Consider the following 19,574-nt stretch of genomic DNA (forward strand, 5'->3'; position numbering starts at 1 on the left):
TATAATATGGACGTCCGCACAGACATTGAAATGGTGGCGCTCGAATGAATTCCTATGGAAGTAGAAATTAACTAAACGTTCGCTCTGTTCTGCTCGCTCGTCGCCATGGACGCGCACCATTATGAATGCCAGTGCAGCCGCATACTTTTTAGTGTCACTAAAATTAGTGCAATTTCGGGGGCCGATTGCTTGAATTGTGAGTTCAATAGTCTATTATTTTTCACGGAAAACACAACAATAAAAGAGTACAATGACAGATTCGCTTAAATAGGCGTTTTTACATAAAATAGCCTATTCCATCATCATCTTTTCAGTCAGCTCTTCACTCTCGTGATTAATGAAATTTGACTCCTGTTGCTGATATTTGCTGCAACTTTCGTTCAGCTCACAATTTAGTAAGCAAACACGTTTCAAATGTGTTTTTATTTTATTTTTGTGTATGTGTGTGTATATGTATGTATATATATAAATATAGCTTATGTTTCAAATATGAGTTAATTAACAATCGTTGGAAAGAATGATACTTTTAAACATAACACTAAACCGTCATTAGGTGTCGCCAGGCGACCGTCTTAATGAGCGAGTCATTGATTCATTCGTTTGAACGACTGAGTCATTCATGAATGAGATAGATGTTTATGGATTGATTGGTCATTGAATCTTTGAGTCAACCGATTCGTTCAAAATGCTGAATCATTCAGTAATGAGAACGCGTTGCTGTGAGATGCGCGATGGTTCTGCTGTGATCTTTGTTTAACTATTTTCGCTGCTGAAACAGAAAAAAAGTCAATATTGCATGTAAAATGTAAGTGATTTGACTTGTGTGTGTGTGTGTGTGATTGTGTGTGTGATTGTGTCTGTTACAGTGATAAGAGTTTAACCCTTGTTAAACTTTAGGCCTTGTCTTTTTGGATATATATCTTTTTATATTAAAAAATAGTCATACAACCCATATATTTTAAATGTATTGTTTGCTTTAAATTACATTAAGATTGTATGTTTGGTAATTGAACCTGAATGAATTTTAAATGAATGTGCTATATTTCAGATCATATATTTGTTTTCCTTAAAATTTGAACTAACACTAACTTTATTCTCATCTGAATGATAGATTATTTATTTCTGTATAAAATAAAAACACATTTGATTTTTCTTTTTTAATCAATGTAGAATGTGTAACTGAAAAAATAAACAGATTAGGGCTCTGTTTGATGACAAGAAATGAAAACCAATGCGATATGATGAATGTCCAAAAGATGGCTCCCACAGACTGTTTTTAAATAGGATTGTTTGATATTTTTTGCTTTTAAACTGTGTGTGTGTGTGTGTGTGTAAGAGATTTTGGTTGGGTGACAGTTGTAGTTTACAGTTTGACAAGAGTTTATAGCTTGACAAAAGCACAATGTTGTGTTTTATTGCAAGTGTACACAAATATAAGTAAACACTTTGCAGTTTGAATAATGTCCTGTATGAACAAAAGGACGGAGTATGTTTTTATGTCTACATTGTTCAATTACGCCACACACACACACACACACACAAACACACACACACACACACACACACACACACACACACACACACACACACACACACACACACACACAAACACTATTTTTCTAATCAGATCAGGCAAGTAATATTCTGTCTTGTCTCTTAAAAAAACAATATATATATATTTATGTATATATATATATATATATATATATATATATGTGTGTGTGTGTGTGTGTGTGTTTGTGTGTGTATATATATAAATATAGCTGCGAGCAGCGATGAAAGGGCCAAAGCCGGCGGCACCGCCACCCCGGTTATAGCGCCACCAACTGGCAGCAGGAAGTCTGTCACTTTCAAAAAGCTTTGAAATCACCTGATTGCTTCAAACTTCACTACTATGATGTAAACACACGGCAGATGTAGACCTGGATGTAGACCTGACCTTTCAGAAGGTTGCTCTCGCATACTTTGTGGTTGATATGTGCCCTCAATGCACACTTTTGCAGAGCCCACACTGATACAAGCTCTACAGCACACTTCTTTTCGACAGTCAAAGCAGGGTTACGTTTTTGCACGTCGTGCACAATAACCCTAAAGGCACCAGGGTGGCGGTGCCACCGGCTTTATATATATATATATATATATATATATATATATATATATAAATATAGCTGCGAGCAGCGATGAAGGGCCAAAGCCGGTGGTACCGCCACCCCGGTGCCTTTAGGTAACTAAAGGCACCGGGGTTGCGGTGCCACCGGCTTGGGCCCGTAATCGCTGCTCGCAGCTATATTTATTCTTGAACTACAAAGTATAACTGTCATCCACATAACGTCAGCTGTGCTATCATGAAGGTCTGGTTTCCTTAACAAAGATTAAGCTTTTTAATACGTACAACAATAGTATACAGATATACAGAAATATCACATAGAAGCTTAAACTGTGTTAAGGAAAGACACACCCATCCTTTGGAAGTTTTTTTTTACTTCATATGTGTGAGCTCATTGCTGCTTGCTTAATATGGAGGCCCAAACCTGGAGAAATCATAAATAGATAAGTAATAATATAATAATGTAATAATAGGGAAAAATATAAATGAAAAATGACTTGATAAAACAAATATCCTTTTGAATTAAATGTAATCCTGAATTAATTTTTTTATTACTTTTTTCACTGAGAAAATCTTGCCAATCCAGGGCCGCATTTCCCCCAAGCATCGCAAACCTAGGTTCAAATAAGCCTAGTAAACCTAGTCAAGATTTCCTCTGTGATTACACAAAAAACAACAACTAGAAACCAACTGGGTGTCTGGGTGTCATCAACCTAAAATTTGCCGACTTGATCACAGGATCACATTAGTTGCTGGCTTCAGCTTCGTGTTTCTATTTCTGGTAAACCGTGGTCACTACAAAATAATTAGACGTAATGCAAACCGGTGAAAATAACTTCCAACTCTCCAGTTGATCTGCCACATCCTGTCGCAAACCTCCGAAATCGCTTAAGATCTTCTAACGCTTCAATACGTGAGCTCTCAACCAATGATGCACTGGAGCTACGCATGGACAGCTTCCCTCATTTATATGGTGCGCACAGATAAATAAATAAATGTATAAATATAAATACTTGTGGGAATAAATAAATATAAAAATAACATAATGCATAAATAAATGAAAAATAAATCAATGAAAGAATAAATAAATAAAAGTTAAAAAGAATAAAAATAAATAAATAAAATAATAAAGTAAGAAAAAAGTTATACAAAAATAAATTCACGATTAAATTCAATTAAAAATGAATTATAGTTGTCTTATTAAGTCATTTATTATTTTATTTATTTTAATGTTGTTATTTTTATGCATGTTATATATTATACATTTATTTCTTTTGAATTTCTGCAGGTTTGGTCCTCCATAATCTTAATGTGGTTTGCTGGGATTTCTTCCCTCTTAACTTTAACATGGTGTGTGTGTGTGTGTGTGTGCGCACCTATGTACTGTATGTGCTGTCCATGCGTCCAATGTTTGTGTGTATGTGTGTTGCATGCTGGCGTGGGTGCTTGTGGTCGTGCTGGGGACTGTGTGTATATTGTAGACTGGGTTAACACCGCTGCATGTGGCTGCTCACTATGATAATCAGAGAGTGGCTCTGTTACTGCTGGACCAGGGAGCATCTCCTCAATCTGCAGCGAAGGTATGAGATTGGGTTTCTGGATTAACCCTTCCATGCTGTTTACCATTTAAAAGCTATTACTGAACCTCAACCTACATACCAAATCACATCTGAAGAGTTACTACGTGCTGTTTGTGACTTTGTTGCCATGTTCAAATCACATTTGCAGAGGATGTCATGAAGGCTGAAAAGTTTGTTAAATTGCATAAAATCTGATTAACTTTAAGTAAAATAAACTAAACTCACTCAAACTGCATGGAAGAGTTGTTAAACAGGCCATATTCTCACATTGAGCTCTGCAGAAATCATTTTCTTTCTCATTATTTTTAATTTGTGTTGCAGTAAACATATCTAATACAGTAATTAGTCTAGGACTAGGTCCTAAATACAGGATCATTTTTTTGAGTAAAAGATTGTGTCAGATATAAAGGTTTGTTGTCAGATAATGTCTTGAATTAATTTGTTATCTAAATTTTGTGTGTTCAGAGTGCCTAAAGGGACAAGGCGATTGGAAAAAAATGAGATGGAAGGGAAAAATATATTTCAATTAGGGATGGGGCCGATCCGATCCAGTATCGGTATCGGGACCGATACCAGCGTAATTCACGTATCGGATTTTCCCGATCCAACCTGCGGAGATATCAGATATCCATGAGCCATGTCTGCGCTTTAACGTTGTCTGCTGAAACGACTCCAAAAGTGATTCCCGCGGCCCGCCGGCTAGTCTGCTAGCTGGCTGCAAACTGTGGAATGGATATCCTGAACGGAGGCACGGCTCAATGAGACACAGAGACCCCCCCCCCCCCCCCCCCCCCCCTCAGGAAATCCATTCCGCAGTTTGCAGCCAGCTAACAGGATAGCATTGAGCTGCCAACATGTTCACTGTGTGGAAATCCTATGGTGGAAATACTTCACACTGGAAACACCACAGCAGAGCAAGACAGCAAAATGCAATGTTTGCAAAGCCGTATTAATTAAACCATTTGTCTGTGATGCATGTTTGCTATTCACAGTCCAGAAGAGAAAGAGAGAGATCTCTCACGCGGTGCCACAGCGCGCACAACACGACAGCCCATCAGCATGATCGGTGATTGTTGTAAAAATGCAGTCTCTACTGTTGCTAAATTGCGGGATGCTTTTAATAATAAAAAGAGCTATTAAAAGCACAAAAATCTGCGCAAGAGATGCTGTTCCCGCGGCGCGCGCTCCGAAACAGACCGCAACGAGACAAGCACATTATACTTTGGGCTTCATATGCGCGTCTAAATGATCAAACGTAGCCTACACAAAAATGTCAAAATGACCGGCTTGGAGATTCACTTAAACAGTTTGTCTAAAATGGACGTAGTTATGGAAATAGTTGGGAGAAAATATGGTGCACTCGTTCTTAAAGGGGAAGCAGTCTAATAAACATGCTGACGATTGCTCCATTACTGAGAATCAAACAACAAAAGGCAAAGAGAAAATCACTCACAGCTCTTGAATGAATAACTTTAGCTTTAATAAGCATAAATCTATCTATGATAAACTTTGCAGTGCTGTTTTACTTTTGATTACTTCATTATAATTCTTTTTAGACCATACCTGAAAAATGTTAGTAGACCTTCCTGAAATTAAAGCACTGTGTAGGCCTGTATAATGTGTATCTTTGTTTAATTTTCTATCTTTTGTTTATCTATTGTTTAATATATATATATATATATATATATATATACATATATTGACATACATGCATACATATGTACATATCATACTTGCCTGTAGAGAGGAGTTTATTTCAGCATCATATAAAATCAACAATAATAATATTAAAGCAAACACAGCTCTGGTATCGGAAAAGTATCGGTATCGGCCGATATCCAAATTCAGGTATCGGGATCGGATCGGAAGTGAAAAAATGTGGATCGGTGCATCCCTAATTTCAATGCTTTTGTGTTTTTTAACAAATTTTCTCAGAGGAACACAACATTTTTGGGATTAAGCGCAAAGATTCTCGGGGGAACAAAACTTTTGTGAGTGAATACAAAGTTTCTCGGGTGAATGCAAAAGTTTTGCAAGGAAACATAAAAACATTGAAATAAAACTTTTCCTCCTACGCATCTCATATTTTTTCCATGGCCTTGTCCCTTTTGATTTACTCAAGGAGGAAAAAAATCTCATGTAAACTGATCTTGTTTTTATCATTTTTAGATATTTTTTATGAAAAACAAGACAAAAATGTGGATTAAGTATATGATTTTTGCAGTTCTAAATTTCATGGCTTGCTTTTCCCCCAGAGTTGATGTACCTTGAGTGATGTAAATGTAATCTCCATGATAACAAGTTGGGAATTTGTAGGGCAATTAAGTGCTTGGTTACTTCTTACAGTCTTCTTGCAGTCTCTGCTTGGTTTGAGTAATCAAGAAAAGTACTGAAAAAAAATACTACAGTAAAAAATGACTGCATCTTATTTCTCTCTCTCATTCTCTCTAGAATGGCTACACACCTCTCCACATTGCAGCTAAGAAGAACAAATTGGAGATTGGGACAACGTTGCTGGAATATGGGGCGGAGTGTAACACAGTGACCCGGCAGGGCATCAGCCCCCTCCACCTGGCAGCACAGGAGGGCAGTGTGGACATTGTCTCCCTGCTGCTCACCAAACATGCAAATGTTAATATGGGCAATAAGGTAAACATACTTACATTCGCGTATACACACACAGAGCACAATATTGTAGATTAAAAGTAGTTTGACTCACTGTGTGTCTTTGTAAAACAGAACGGTCTCACGCCGTTGCACATGGCTGCACAGGATGACAGGGCAGGCGTTGCTGAAGTGCTATTGAACCATGGAGCAGAAATTGATGGCCAAACCAAGGTCAGGGGTCAGAACTTGTGGCGTTTCCATAATTACATAACCAGCACAAGCAGACTGATTCATTCAGAGGTTCATTGTCAACTGCTGCGTGTCTGTATCAGTGTCTGATATTCACTTGTCCTTCTTATTCTCCTAATAGAGTGGTTACACTCCGTTGCATGTGGCATGTCACTATGGCAACATGAAGATGGCTAACTTCCTGTTAGAGAATCAGGCCAGGCCTAATGCCAAAACAAAAGTGAGTCTGTTTGCAGCTTGTCAAAAGATACATTATCTTGTTTTGCATGTAAACTGACTCTCGCTGTCGTTCTGTGCATAGAACGGTTACACACCTCTTCACCAGGCAGCACAGCAAGGCCACACCCACATCATTAATATGCTGCTTCAGTATGGAGCTTCGGCCAATGAGCTCACTCTGGTGAGTACTGAGGCATTTAAAAAAATCATACTTTATTCAACAAGAATGAATTAAATTGATCAAAAGTGATAGTAAAGACTTTTACATTGTTTAAAAAAAACTATTTTAAATAAACGTTGTTCTTTTGAACTTTCTATTCTTCAAATAATCCTGAAAACGCATTGTGGTTTACACAAAAATATCAAAGTAAGCATGAAATGAAAATGGACAATTCATGTGCCCTCTAATGTTTAATTAAAGTAACTTCCCCTCCCTCTTGCAACGATATCTCTTCTCTTCTCTGATGACGTGTTTACTGTCGTGAAGGCGAGACAACCTGTCACAAGCATCAATGGCAAACCACAACAATCCAATGACCAAATCAATTCCCGATGGACAAAATCCAAAGTCTGATTTTTACAGACTAGATTTTTTCTTGTTCGAGAAGCTGTTTCACTCAGATTTTCAGATATGTTCAACAATGATATTTATAAGAAATGTTTCTTGAGCACCAAATTAGCATATTATAATTACATTTGAAAACATTTATTTCAACTGTAATAATACTTCACACTATTACTATTTTTACTGTATTTTTGATCAAATAAATGCAGCCTTGGTGAGACTTCTATCAAAAACTGAAAAAAAAATCTTACAGAGTAGTGTACCTTTCACTTCTCTCCTTAACTCACAGTAAGCATGTTAGATATTATGATAGTACATAAGAAACGCCTCATTTACAGATAATATAGTATACAGTAATGTTTTGTGTGTTTGTCTGTGTGGCAGAATGGGAACACGGCTCTCTCCATTGCTCGGCGACTTGGGTACATCTCCGTAGTGGACACACTGAGAGGAGTTACGGATGAAAACCTCACTGCCACGGTAACATACTCACTATCTGTCTCCTGACCACCCCTTCCACTTCCCTCAACATCCTCTACTGCAGCAACAATGTCCACAATAAACTTAGAATACTCGGCAATTTGTCTTTTATGCAATTCGCATTTGCATTCTGTCATATGCACACCAACCAACTGCATCATGCAAATCACTTTTGAGCATAGTGTAATTTAATTGAATTTTTACTTTATTTTATTATTTCAGCCCATGTTTTTTTTTTTTTACACTTCAATTAGAATATTGGATGTACTATATTAAATTTTTCTATCTATATTGTATATTTAATCATTCTGGCTCATTTCTTCTATTTTTACATTTATATTACCTTTGCTGAAAATTTTTAATTTAATTTTTTTTAAATAACTGTACTATTATATTTTTAATTGAATCTGCAATTTATTGATTATCGGCCATAACATGAAAATAACATATTTTTTTTTTACATTGATAGTTTGTCAGTGATTTTTTTTAAAGTTGTCATATTATGTCATATTACCAATATAATTTGCTACTTTATACTATTTATTCTTATGGAAGTGCCTCTAACTTTTGTTGTATTTTGCATGTTTTCCATTTTTGCCCAGCCTGTAACTGAGAAACACAAGATCAATGTCCCGGAGACCATGAATGAGTTCCTTGACATGTCTGATGATGAAGGTACAGCTGAACTAGTACTGATCTAAACACACACACACACACATGCACGCGCACACACACACACACACACACACACACACACACACACACACACCAACTTGTGTTTACTTAGATATCTAAATGGGGACATTCCATAGACGTAATGGTTTTTATACTGTACAAACTGTATATTCTATCCCCTTTCACTAACCCTACCCCTAAACCTACCCATCACACAAAACCTTCTGCATTTTTACATTTTCAACATTTAAAAAAAACCCTTTAATTACTTTATTTTTAAACCAGATTTACAAATGAGGACGTCTCTAAAGGGAGGTTTTTGGAGATTTTGTCAGGTTTTGGTCACTTCTGGGTACAAATTTGTCCCCAAAATATAGTTAAGTAGGTACACACACACACACACACACACACACACACACACACCACATACAATGTTTCACTCTTTCTTTGTGAACTATATAGGTTTATAATGCTGAAAAGAGCTCTTTACTCCGCTGTGACCATATGCACACTTAAGTCAGTGAAGCAGTTGTTGAAATATCATTTAAACTAGTCTTGCATCCAGTGGTTTATTCAAATTTAGTTATTTTGACAGTTTCCCCTCTAGCTTGCACCATGATCACTGGGCTAACACTATATGCCTTCATTAATCTGTGTGAGTGTATGTGTGTGTGTGTGTGAGCGTGTATGTTTAACCTATTGCTGTGTACTGTATGTTTGACAGCTGTGAAAGATCATGAAGCCCAGACTGATGGGGAAGAAGGTACACGCTTTCACAGTTCTGTTTTTTTCTCTCTTTTTTTAATCATCCCTCGCTTCACGCACACACTCGCTCGGCTCTGATGCGTTCCTCTCGTCTGGCTTTGCGGTGCACTGTGTCTGTTTTCTTGAGTCTTTATGCACATAACCACGAGTCTGATTGCTGTGATTTCCTGTGAATGCTAACTTTACACACAGTTTTCTTCCCCTTCATGACTTTAAACACATATTTACAAATGCTCTCACATAGAAACACAATAACATGCCCACACAAGCCTGTATGTGACTCATAGAGTTGCCTTGGATACAGTGAAGCTGACGTGCAGTGGATCAGGAGGAGAAGAAAACACTCCACGTGTTGACTATGATGCCAAACTCTTTCTCTTGTCTCCTGGTTCAACGCTGAAATATTCATGAGCATAATGTCCCTCTCTGCACCCCTCTCCATGGTTACACAGAGAGCTAAGGGTGTACGGTTACCATGTGTGTCAGCAGATACACTTAGAATCCCGCAGGTGACACTGACTTGACCCACAGGTGTCACCCCTCTACCTGAGAGAGATAATCTTAGAATATAATAAAGCAGTAAAATGCAGAAGTCTAGTGTTGAAACTGCTGTCTGAGCAGTATGTGCATTAGCGCGTGTGTGTGCGTCTGTTAGCAGCAGACGCCTATAATATATCTATAGGTTATCCTGTTAGTTGTCTGTGTATTGAGCGGTGCAGGCAGGCCTCATGTCTGTCAGAAGCAATGACCTCTCCACTTTTGATCTCCAATCTGATTTTATAACACACACCTGTTTGTTGTCATATTATGGTGGAGACTGACTAATGACGTCTATTGTTTTTTATTTTACGCTAATTACCTAATAACCTTCCTTACAGAAACCTTTTTGCATTTCTAGATTTTAATTAAGATGATTACATTTACTTTCTAACCAGTTATTTTGGCATTATTTAAATGCTATTATAGTTTTTATTCATATTTTGAATTAGCCTTTATTTGTATGTTCAGTTTTCATTTTCATTTTAAGTTAATTTTTAATCAATTTGTTATGTCCTTTTTTATTAGCTTTTGTTGTTTTAAAATATTGCTATTTAGGATTTTTTATGTTATTTTAGTTTTAGTTTTTCTGTTTATTTCCAGTTAGTCATTTTAGTGCTTTAACTCAAGGCTACATTTCTAATTTTTTGAATAACATAATTTTTTCTATATTTTATTGTCATAAATATAACATTTATAATGACTATAAAAAATATTTTTCATTTAATGTTTATTTTTATTATGTTTTAAAATTGTATTTACACGAGTATCCAGGCCTAGTAATCACACCTTTTTGAATTCCCTGATATTTTCCGGGGCTGTGTGAACCATGTATTTAATCCCTTCATTAAAAAAAAAAACATTTTCTCACAGTGTAGGTCAATTTAATTGTCATTATGGGGACAGACATCAGCAAAGCCTGATCTCTCCCACACACAACAAAGAGCACAGTGCCAAATACAGCAAAATACACACATGATTAAAATGAGATCTTGTGTGTATAACTGTACAGTATACTTGAGAGAAAAGTGAACTTCCTTAGTTATGTAATGTTCTTTATCTCTTTGTAATGAGTAGAATGTTCTACAGTGACTCTGAATGTGTGCCTGAGAGACCTATTGACATTAGCTGATAAAATAACTTTACCACACAGACTTGTATTAGCATTTAAACTGCTGTATTAACGTTTAAACATATTTCAGCAGTTATTCAGTTTTTATTTTTTACAGTTATTTTTATATTTTTAAACAGTTTTTAATGGTTGGAGTATTAGTTAATAATAACACTGGAACAGACCTGTTAACTTTGTACGATTCTGGGGTGGATTTCAGTCTGAAGGCCCCAAATTAGGGTTTATCAATAATACCTACAATACTTTAACTTTAAAGCATATGTGAGCATCTCAAACAGCGAGGACCATTTCAGGTTTACAAAAGTTAGTTTTCAACACTCTTTATTTAGAAGTAGCCAAACCAGCACACACACACACACACACACACACACACACACACACACACACACAGGGGCGTAGCACCCAGTTTTGGGCCCTGGGTACAAACCATCTTGCTGGGCCCCCCGCGACTTCTCCAACGGGGGGGGGTCCGCGCAAGGCGAACTTTCGACTGAGCGACTTCTCCAACGGGGGGGGGGTCGGGGGGGGGGGACGGACTTTTGATTTGAGCACGTCGACTTCTCCAACGGTGGAGACGGACTTTAGACTTGTGCTCGGCGACTTGAGCGCGCCGACTTTTCCACCGGGGGGGGGGAATCAGCGACTTCGGCGGGCCCCCCCCGCTGCCTCGGGCCCTGGGTACTCTGTACCCTTTTTCCCCCCGCTACCACGCCCCTGCACACACACACACACTCATTAGAGAAGCGCTTGCACTGTCTCCCTCCCTTCATTCTCCTGAGAGAACTATGTTGACAGTACTTGGTGTCTTGTTACCACCTTGCACTTGCTGCTAGACCTGCAAAATCTTCAGCAACACATACACACACACCGGACCTGCTCCTGCGCGCGCGCGTGTTCAGTGTGTGTGTGTGTGTGTGTGTGCGTGCGTGCGTGTGTGTGTGCGTTGCGCTCGCACTCACGCGGGAGGCTGGAAAAAGAGCAGAGCTCCCCTGACATGTGAGAGTGCAGCTTTGGTAGATCCTCCTTCACTTGACCCAGGCTGCCTTGTGATTTAACTTTTACCGGGCGAATGAACGGATGTAAATTTCGCACATCCAGCCACGAGAGTTCTGGTCGACTCGGGACGACCGACTCTCACATGATCAACCGGAATAGACCAACCTCACCATCAGTTATTTTCTCAGAGGATACAGACTTCATTGAGAACTTAACGAAATATCGGGGGAATACGCTAATACCGGATATATCAGTATCGGAGTGGGATATGGCAGCGCTTTTATGTGAGTCGTTGTGTCAGAATACTGCGGTGTTTTGGGGCTCTGCTGCATACTGTGTTCACCGGCTGGACACTGCTCGGATATGTTATTCAGATGTAACGTTACACTTTTAAAACTCAGAATGACGTCAAATGCCGTGTCTTCTATTTCTAGACAGGGTCATCTATTAGTCTTTGTCATGAGTGTTCGTTGTCATTAAGTCGTTAATTCGGTACCGGAGTAGAAAGGAATTAGCGAGCCGGTTAGGGAAACGGAGGAGTTCTGAAGCGGGAGGGGAGGGGCTGCAGCACGCAGAGAGAGAGAGAGAGAGGAGGACAAGCAAAAGTCGCGTTTATGAGAGATACGAAAAAGATGTTGGCTGTGGCTCAAAACCTTGAGAACATTGCATACCTAGATGTCATTTTGTGCATCATAGGCGCCCTAATTTAGTAAAATAACGACACCCTGAAAACCATGAGAGCTATCTGCCCAGACGGCGTTGAATGTTATGAAAATAATTTGTCTAGTTAGCAGCTAACGAGGTTTTGAGACGCAGCCGTCGCTTGTTTTGTCGGTGGCATAGTGACTATTTGTTTGTTTTTTTGCAAGTGGTTTTTAATATAACAGCTTTGTTAATTTTGACGGATACAAAAACCGTTACAATTGAATCTGTTATTAAACTATACAAACTAGCAAGCCTAAACTGTTTTGCTGGTGTAAGTAGGCCTATGTCATCAAGCTGCTGACTATTTCAAAAGTACCCCAAACCCTCTTAAAACTCAACAGAACAGCAACCCCCCCAGAAAATAAAAGCAGATTCGGACTATCATAAATCATATAATGTAAAACTAAACTATTAAACTTAATTTGATCTATACATTTTTTTTATTGTCATATTTCTATATTTTCCCTGCTGAAAACAAACCACTTAAAAGCTGCCAGGCTAAGATGATTGGCTAGTCTTACCTTATTTTAGCTAGATCCCAGCTTGCTCCAAACCCCTAAAACCAGCAAACAGACCATGCTGAGTGTGAGAGACCTCCAGCATAGCCTGGTTTTAGCTGTTTTTCATCAGGTTTAAGAAACTCTTGGGGGTGTGATGGAAACGTGCTTTATAGCAGGAGACGCAGTGGTGTCCTGATGCAGCAATAACTGTTTCCTCTATGTGTTAGTGAAATATTGCCAACTAAGCTTCTGTTATTCACAGCGGGGACAGAAAAACACCCAGGTGTTATGTGACATAGATTAATAATCTAGAAGCTGCGAGCTGGATGTTTGCATGACACAAGAAGACTGTGTGGGCTGGTAGATTTACACCACAAGAGATGATCCACAAATTATTGCCATTGTGCATTTGAGCAAAACACTTAACCTCAGATTGTTCTAGTGGGACTGTCTTGGAAATAATTGAACTGTAAGTGGCTTTGGGTTTTATTTAATTAGAAGAACGAAGGGGAGCTGATTGCCGCAGCTGCTGATAGGTCACCTTACCCGTTCACCTTCAAGTGAGCTCACCTTAGGCCTGTCTCATCTCTGCAGGTGAAGATGCGATGACTGGCGAGACTGAGAAGTATCTTCGGCCACAGGACCTGAGGGAGTTGGGGGATGACTCCCTGCCGCAGGAGGGGTACATGGGTTTCAGTATTGGAGCCCGCTCTGCCAGGTAACAGCACTTATATACTTTATTTATATGGATGCTTGCTTTTTTATGAAGCTGTTTGTTACCTATTCACTGGTTCTCCATGAGTGGCACAAATATATGGTGTTGCAGGTTATGGGAGGTGTAGATGTTTGGAGATGTTTGGATGAAGGATGATGTAGATAGATTTAGGATGTGGAGTTAGACAAGGGAATAATGTTCAGCTGGACTTCTCTAAAAGCATTAGGCCTACAGTCTTAAAAGGCATGTAAACGGAGTGCTAGTAAGCATTAAGCAAACAAACTAAAACACCAAGTCCAGGCTGTGTGCGTTTTGTTTTAATGACAGGACATTGTGTATTGACTTTCAGTCTGAATTAGTAAAATGCTTCAAGAACAAAAAGATGGCAGTAAACATCAGGAAAGAGAGAAAGCCAAATCTTGGTCAGATTCACTCTGCATTCAGAGCTGTCAGTCTTCATATCCCCGTTGTATACTGAAAAAAAAAAAAAAAGGGATTTTGGTTCTCAGGAAACTGTTCCCACTACACAAATTCAACTCACCATGTGCCATTCAAGTTAAGTGTACATGACACTAGTGTTTTTAGATGACAGGATAAAATTATGAGAAATTGTTATGCAAATAGTAGCAGAAAAACACTTGTACTTTTAGTGCCGACATTAATCTTAACAGTATTTCATATTTTTAAAGAGGTAGTATCATACAGTTATCCCACTTTAGGGACAATTGTTGCATGTTCTGCTGGACAACTTTTGTCAAATTTTTAAGAGTAACAATTCATGGTTGCAAACTGATTTTTATCAAACATAAAAACTGAAGTGACAGTAGAGTTCCCAGTTGTTGTAAAACCAGACACATTAGTATAATTCACAGCAAAAACATTGTAAGATTGATTGGAGATATACAGTGTAAATAGATTTGTATAGAGGATTATGACTGCAAGTTCTATTTCAGCTTTAAGAAAGTACACATAGTGGATACTTAAAGGGATAGGTCACCAAAAAATTAAAATTATTATTATTTACTCACCCTCAAGCCATCCAAGGTGTATATGACTATCTTCTTTCCAACGAACTCAAACAGAGACATAAATATCCTGGATCTTCCAAGCTTTAGAATGGCAGTGAATGGGGGGCGAGATTTTGAAGCCCAAAAAAAATGCATCTATCCATCATAACAAAATAATCCATATGGCTCCAGGGGGTTAATAAAGGCCTTCTGAACCGAAGCGATGGGTTTTTGTAAGAAAAATATCTATATGTTTAAAACTGTATTAGCTATAATAACTAGATTCCGGCAGACGGCCGTACGCAGTGATTTGCGGCGGAAGAGTAACCCCTGACCTGACACATGACACAATGACCAACGCAGAAGCGCAGAGGATAGAGCAAAACAAAACACCGGTCACGAATTAGAAGCCTAAAGCGAGAAATTTTAAGGAGAAATGTCAGAGAATTTAGATATAAGAGAAAAGAAGCCTGTTTGTTTAAATCGCGAGAGGCGTCTAAGCTTACGATACTCCTACATCCTACATCATACATCACGTTAGGCTTAGTCTTGTGGCACAAGTCGACTTGCGCAGTATGCGTAGGTTCATCTGCCAGGAGCTAGGTATTATAGCTATATATTTTTTTTTACACAAACACATCGCTTTACTTTAGAAGGCCTTTATTAACCCCCTGGAGAAGTATGGATTACTTTTATGATGGATGGGTGAATTTTTATTGGCTTCAAAATCTCGCCCCCCATTCTCTCCCATTATAAAGCTAGGAAGAGCCAGGATATTTTTAAAATATATCTCCGATTGTGTTCGTCTGAAAAAAGATAGTCAAAGGATCTAGAATGGCTTGATTAACCATTTTTCCCTTTAATTTAATTTCCCTTTTTCCCCCCATCTGTCCCTTTAAACATGGTCACATTACATGTTGTGTCCATCAACACTTTAAATTTTAACGTACAGTTTACAGTATTTGTGTGGCCTGAACAACCTAATGCATTGACCCATGTTGTGTTTTGTTGCATGATCTCCTAAGTTGGTTTGGTATTTATATGGTCTATTTATGCTTTTTGTTTGATTAGCAAAAATACAAGTGACCAAGTGGAAATAACCGCATAAAAGATGCTCGGATGACTAAATTAGTCTAGATGTTTTTTTGTTAATGATTAATGACAGCCTTGAGGACACTTCATAACAAGGATGATGTCCTTGTAAGCACCAAATCTGATCAGATATTACACATTTTAGAACCACATGATGTTGTATGCCTAAAGGTAAACATTTTGAACAATGTTTTTCAGTACCTTTTATAAAATCTAACTAGCTACGTTTCTCAGAAAGGTTTAGTGCAGATGACACACATTTGTGGTGTTTTGTGCCCATCCCCTCATTTAAGAGGTCATCTCGTCAGGATCTGGTTGTCGTTGCAGAAGGATGATGAGTGTAGGTGAGAGAAATGGGACACTCGGATGGAAAGGTACCAGTCCTGTCATGCAAGCATTATGTGGCACAATGGAGCCTAATTTTCTGTTGTTGCACGGGACATTTAGTTCTGATTGGCTGGCCTTTGTGTGCCAATTGTCATAGCATTCGAGGACGTGGAATAAATAACTGAAAACAATGACGTCATCACGGGAAAGGGAACACTGAGTGACAAAGCCTGGAGAGTGCGTGACTCTGTTTGTGTGAAGGTGTGATGCGATGGATACAGACCTTCAGTCTCCAGTTATCACCTTTAGTTATGATAGATTAATTTTATTGATCATTTCAATTTTGTGCTCAGAACTTGTGTAGCTCAGAGGGAAGAATTAGCTCTATGGTTTGCTGTATTTGGATATTGACACAAGAGGTATCAAATAGTCAAATGTGAGTCAAATTAGCTGTATAGATTATTGGTATAATTATTAAGTCATTTGCAAAATACTCAGTATCCCAGCTGCTTAGTCAAGGTAAGACATACTGTTTCAGGTCTGAAATTTAGTTTGAATTGCTTTAGAAATGCTTATTGCTATTTGGATTGTTACTATTTTGATGTTTCTTAATGATATTCTACTCTACAGTTTCATATTCTGCCTCTTTTATTTTGTTAACATCAGCCTGGCATTGTTTGCTCTTAGATAGAGCTACTAATATTGCTCGTTTTTGCCAAACACGCACCCAGTCCTGTCTAGGAGCACAACACATGCTGTGGCAGAGCCTCAGTGCCATGCTTAACTCTCACTGCTTCTGCCACGTCCAGTACATTTTACTCTTTTCTCTTTCTTCGCTTCTCTCACTCTCTCTAGCCCCAGGATAAGGTAAGAGTGATGTCTTACTCTCTGCCTCTCTCTCTCTCTGTGCCTTTCGCTTTCTCTCTCCGTAGCTGTCGTTTCTGTCACTGCCCCTTTCCATACGTACTACAACTCCCATCATGCCTCGCTCCACCATGTCATCTGGTGCAGTGCGTTTCTATGGAGTCTCATCCCTTTCATACACTGAGGCCTGAGCTCCTCGGCCTGATAAAACAAATTCATGCATCTCAACTGGAGTTCTGGTCTCTGAACTCCTCTTGTGTTGACGTTTGATTTATTCTATCTGGCTCCAAAGCCAAACCTGCTTCTTATCGGTTACACAAAAGCCATCTAACACTTTTGAAGGCGGATTATAAATTGAAAAGATGTGAGGAGTTTTTCAATAAAAGGAAAAGCGGGCAGTAGTTGTGTGTTGTGAAATATTGTTTTAAATGTTATTGATGTCTGAAATATTAATGATTAGTGTGCTAACTATTATATTTTGGTTGCTTTGAGTTTTTGTTCAGTGTGGCATGGACTGTGTTTATATATATGTTGTGTGTTGCTGTTGTTTCAGTTGTGATGCTCTATGTAACATCCAGGGACAAAAGCTTCAAGCTGATCAGTCAGCAATTGCAATGCCACATTTAATTGGCCATTACTCACAACATTGATCACATGTCAATTTTATTGCAAAATTAAGAATAGATATGGTGTTCTAAGCATGTCTGCTTATTATCACTAGTGTGCTTTTGATAGAGAAGCTTAGAGAGAATAGTTATTCCAAGCACACATATTTGCACATTGATCGCAGAACATTAGATAGGAGGCATATGATTATAACATAGATAAGCCTGTTAGGAAAAGAGAACAAATATTCATCTTATTATATTGTATGTTGTTTCACATGTAATGCACACAAAACCATAGTACAGCCTTCTTTTAAAATACTGTCTCTGTTCAGAATGAGATAATTAGACAGAGAGAAAAAGTGCATAGTAAAGGAGGAAAATGATGTAGAACGAAAAGAAAAAGAGATAAGTTAATGCAGAGGAGGGAAATGAGAGAGTGTGTACTGCAGAGAACGGTGATTCAGCTGCTGTATTACTATATAACCATAAAAACAATGCCGATCAGGACGAATGAAACTGACGTGCGAGAGGAAGACACAGAAAGACGGTTGTAAACCCATTCATCCAAAGACTAGCACATAAACCAACACCGTTTCTTCCGTAAACACACCCTCGTGCACAGTTCTGCTGTGTGCGCTACAGAGCTGTACCTTTAAATCCTGCTGATTGCTGCAGAATTTTCAATCTCATACACACAGTGTACAACCAACCAAAGACTGCTGTCCTGGAGAGATCCAGGCATTTCTAAGAGCACTGCAGAAGGGTGCACACATGCACATGCAGTCGTACATTTGAAATGAGCTCAAATTGTCAGTTTATTATTAGTGGTGCTTGCTATAACTGCTCTTAGTGGATTGTTGTTGTTTTTTTCCAAAATTCGTTGGGTTAAATTTAACTAGCACTTGCATACAAAGCGTAAGACCTCTGTTAATTTAAATATACACTACAGTTCAAAAGTTTATGGTCAGTAAGAGAGATTCATCTAGCTATTCATCAAATATTACCTGAAAATATTAGTTTCTTCAAAAATATTAAGCTGCCACAACTTTTAAATTATTTCTGAAGGATCATGTGACTGAAGACTATACATATCAGTTCTTACATTACTAACTTGACATCGTAGCCTGTTCATTATCAAAATAAAAATAGTCAACCAAGCATAAAAAGCTACACTGCTCAATTGAAATACTTCGTAGTAGAATCGCCCCACTGTGGTCTTATGCCAAGCACATATTTTTTTTTTTTTTTTTTTTTTACATGTGAAGGATGATGTTTTATGTCAATATTGGAACGTAAGTGAAGTACATAGCCTATTTTACATACTAAATATGACTTTAGCATCCAAATACATTTTGAATGTGGAAACATTTGGATTCATCCTGAATAAGAGAGGGAGGCTACGAGAACCCAACACTGGTTTCTGTTTCAGTTATGCTTTAAACGAATTAGTTTTAGCTTGACGTTTATATAGCTACTTATATTCTTCATTCTTGTTCTGTTCTAAATAGCGTTAAATTGAAAGGATTTGTTGTGGAGTGAGGGGAACTAAATAGCCTATAGTTATGTTTATAGTGTTTATAATGTTTGTAAACATTTTGCTTTATTTACAGGTATTTTAGATAATTTTTGCATGTAATAATAAAATGCGTCTTATACACGACTTATAAAAAATGCGCGTGTGTGTAGTATATTTTCTAACCATGCAGCAACATTTTTAAAATATCTTGAAAAATTTCTTAAATTACTTTTTAAACTGATAACTGATCTTAACTGATAGTATTGATCGGTCAAAATTCCGATGAAGGGTAAAACCAGTTAATTATAAGCATCCCTGTTGCCCAGTC

At 38.1% G+C, this 19,574-nt stretch overlaps 1 protein-coding gene across 31 annotated transcripts in view; it reads left to right on the plus strand.

Annotated features, from left to right (window-relative positions):
- The window catches only part of ank3a (ankyrin 3a), a 137,840-nt gene that overhangs the window by 75,545 nt on the left and 42,721 nt on the right, over nucleotides 1-19,574 (plus strand). For 20 of the 31 annotated variants that reach the window (XM_056235063.1, XM_056235062.1, XM_056235053.1 and 17 more), the window contains 9 exons: nucleotides 3,589-3,687; nucleotides 6,139-6,336; nucleotides 6,427-6,525; nucleotides 6,665-6,763; nucleotides 6,845-6,943; nucleotides 7,712-7,807; nucleotides 8,410-8,482; nucleotides 9,207-9,245; nucleotides 13,712-13,835. In XM_056235063.1, coding sequence (XP_056091038.1) covers nucleotides 3,589-3,687; nucleotides 6,139-6,336; nucleotides 6,427-6,525; nucleotides 6,665-6,763; nucleotides 6,845-6,943; nucleotides 7,712-7,807; nucleotides 8,410-8,482; nucleotides 9,207-9,245; nucleotides 13,712-13,835 — 926 coding nt within the window. Of the gene's footprint in view, nucleotides 1-3,588; nucleotides 3,688-6,138; nucleotides 6,337-6,426; nucleotides 6,526-6,664; nucleotides 6,764-6,844; nucleotides 6,944-7,711; nucleotides 7,808-8,409; nucleotides 8,483-9,206; nucleotides 9,246-11,862; nucleotides 12,197-13,711; nucleotides 13,836-17,113; nucleotides 17,126-19,574 lie in introns of those variants that run through there. The other 11 variants (XM_056235059.1, XM_056235065.1, XM_056235068.1 and 8 more) reach the window with 6 other exon arrangements.

Source organism: Rhinichthys klamathensis, unplaced genomic scaffold, assembly GCF_029890125.1.
Source record: "Rhinichthys klamathensis goyatoka isolate OS25496 unplaced genomic scaffold, OSU_Roscu_1.1 h1tg000412l_1, whole genome shotgun sequence".
NCBI lineage: Eukaryota > Metazoa > Chordata > Actinopteri > Cypriniformes > Leuciscidae > Rhinichthys > Rhinichthys klamathensis.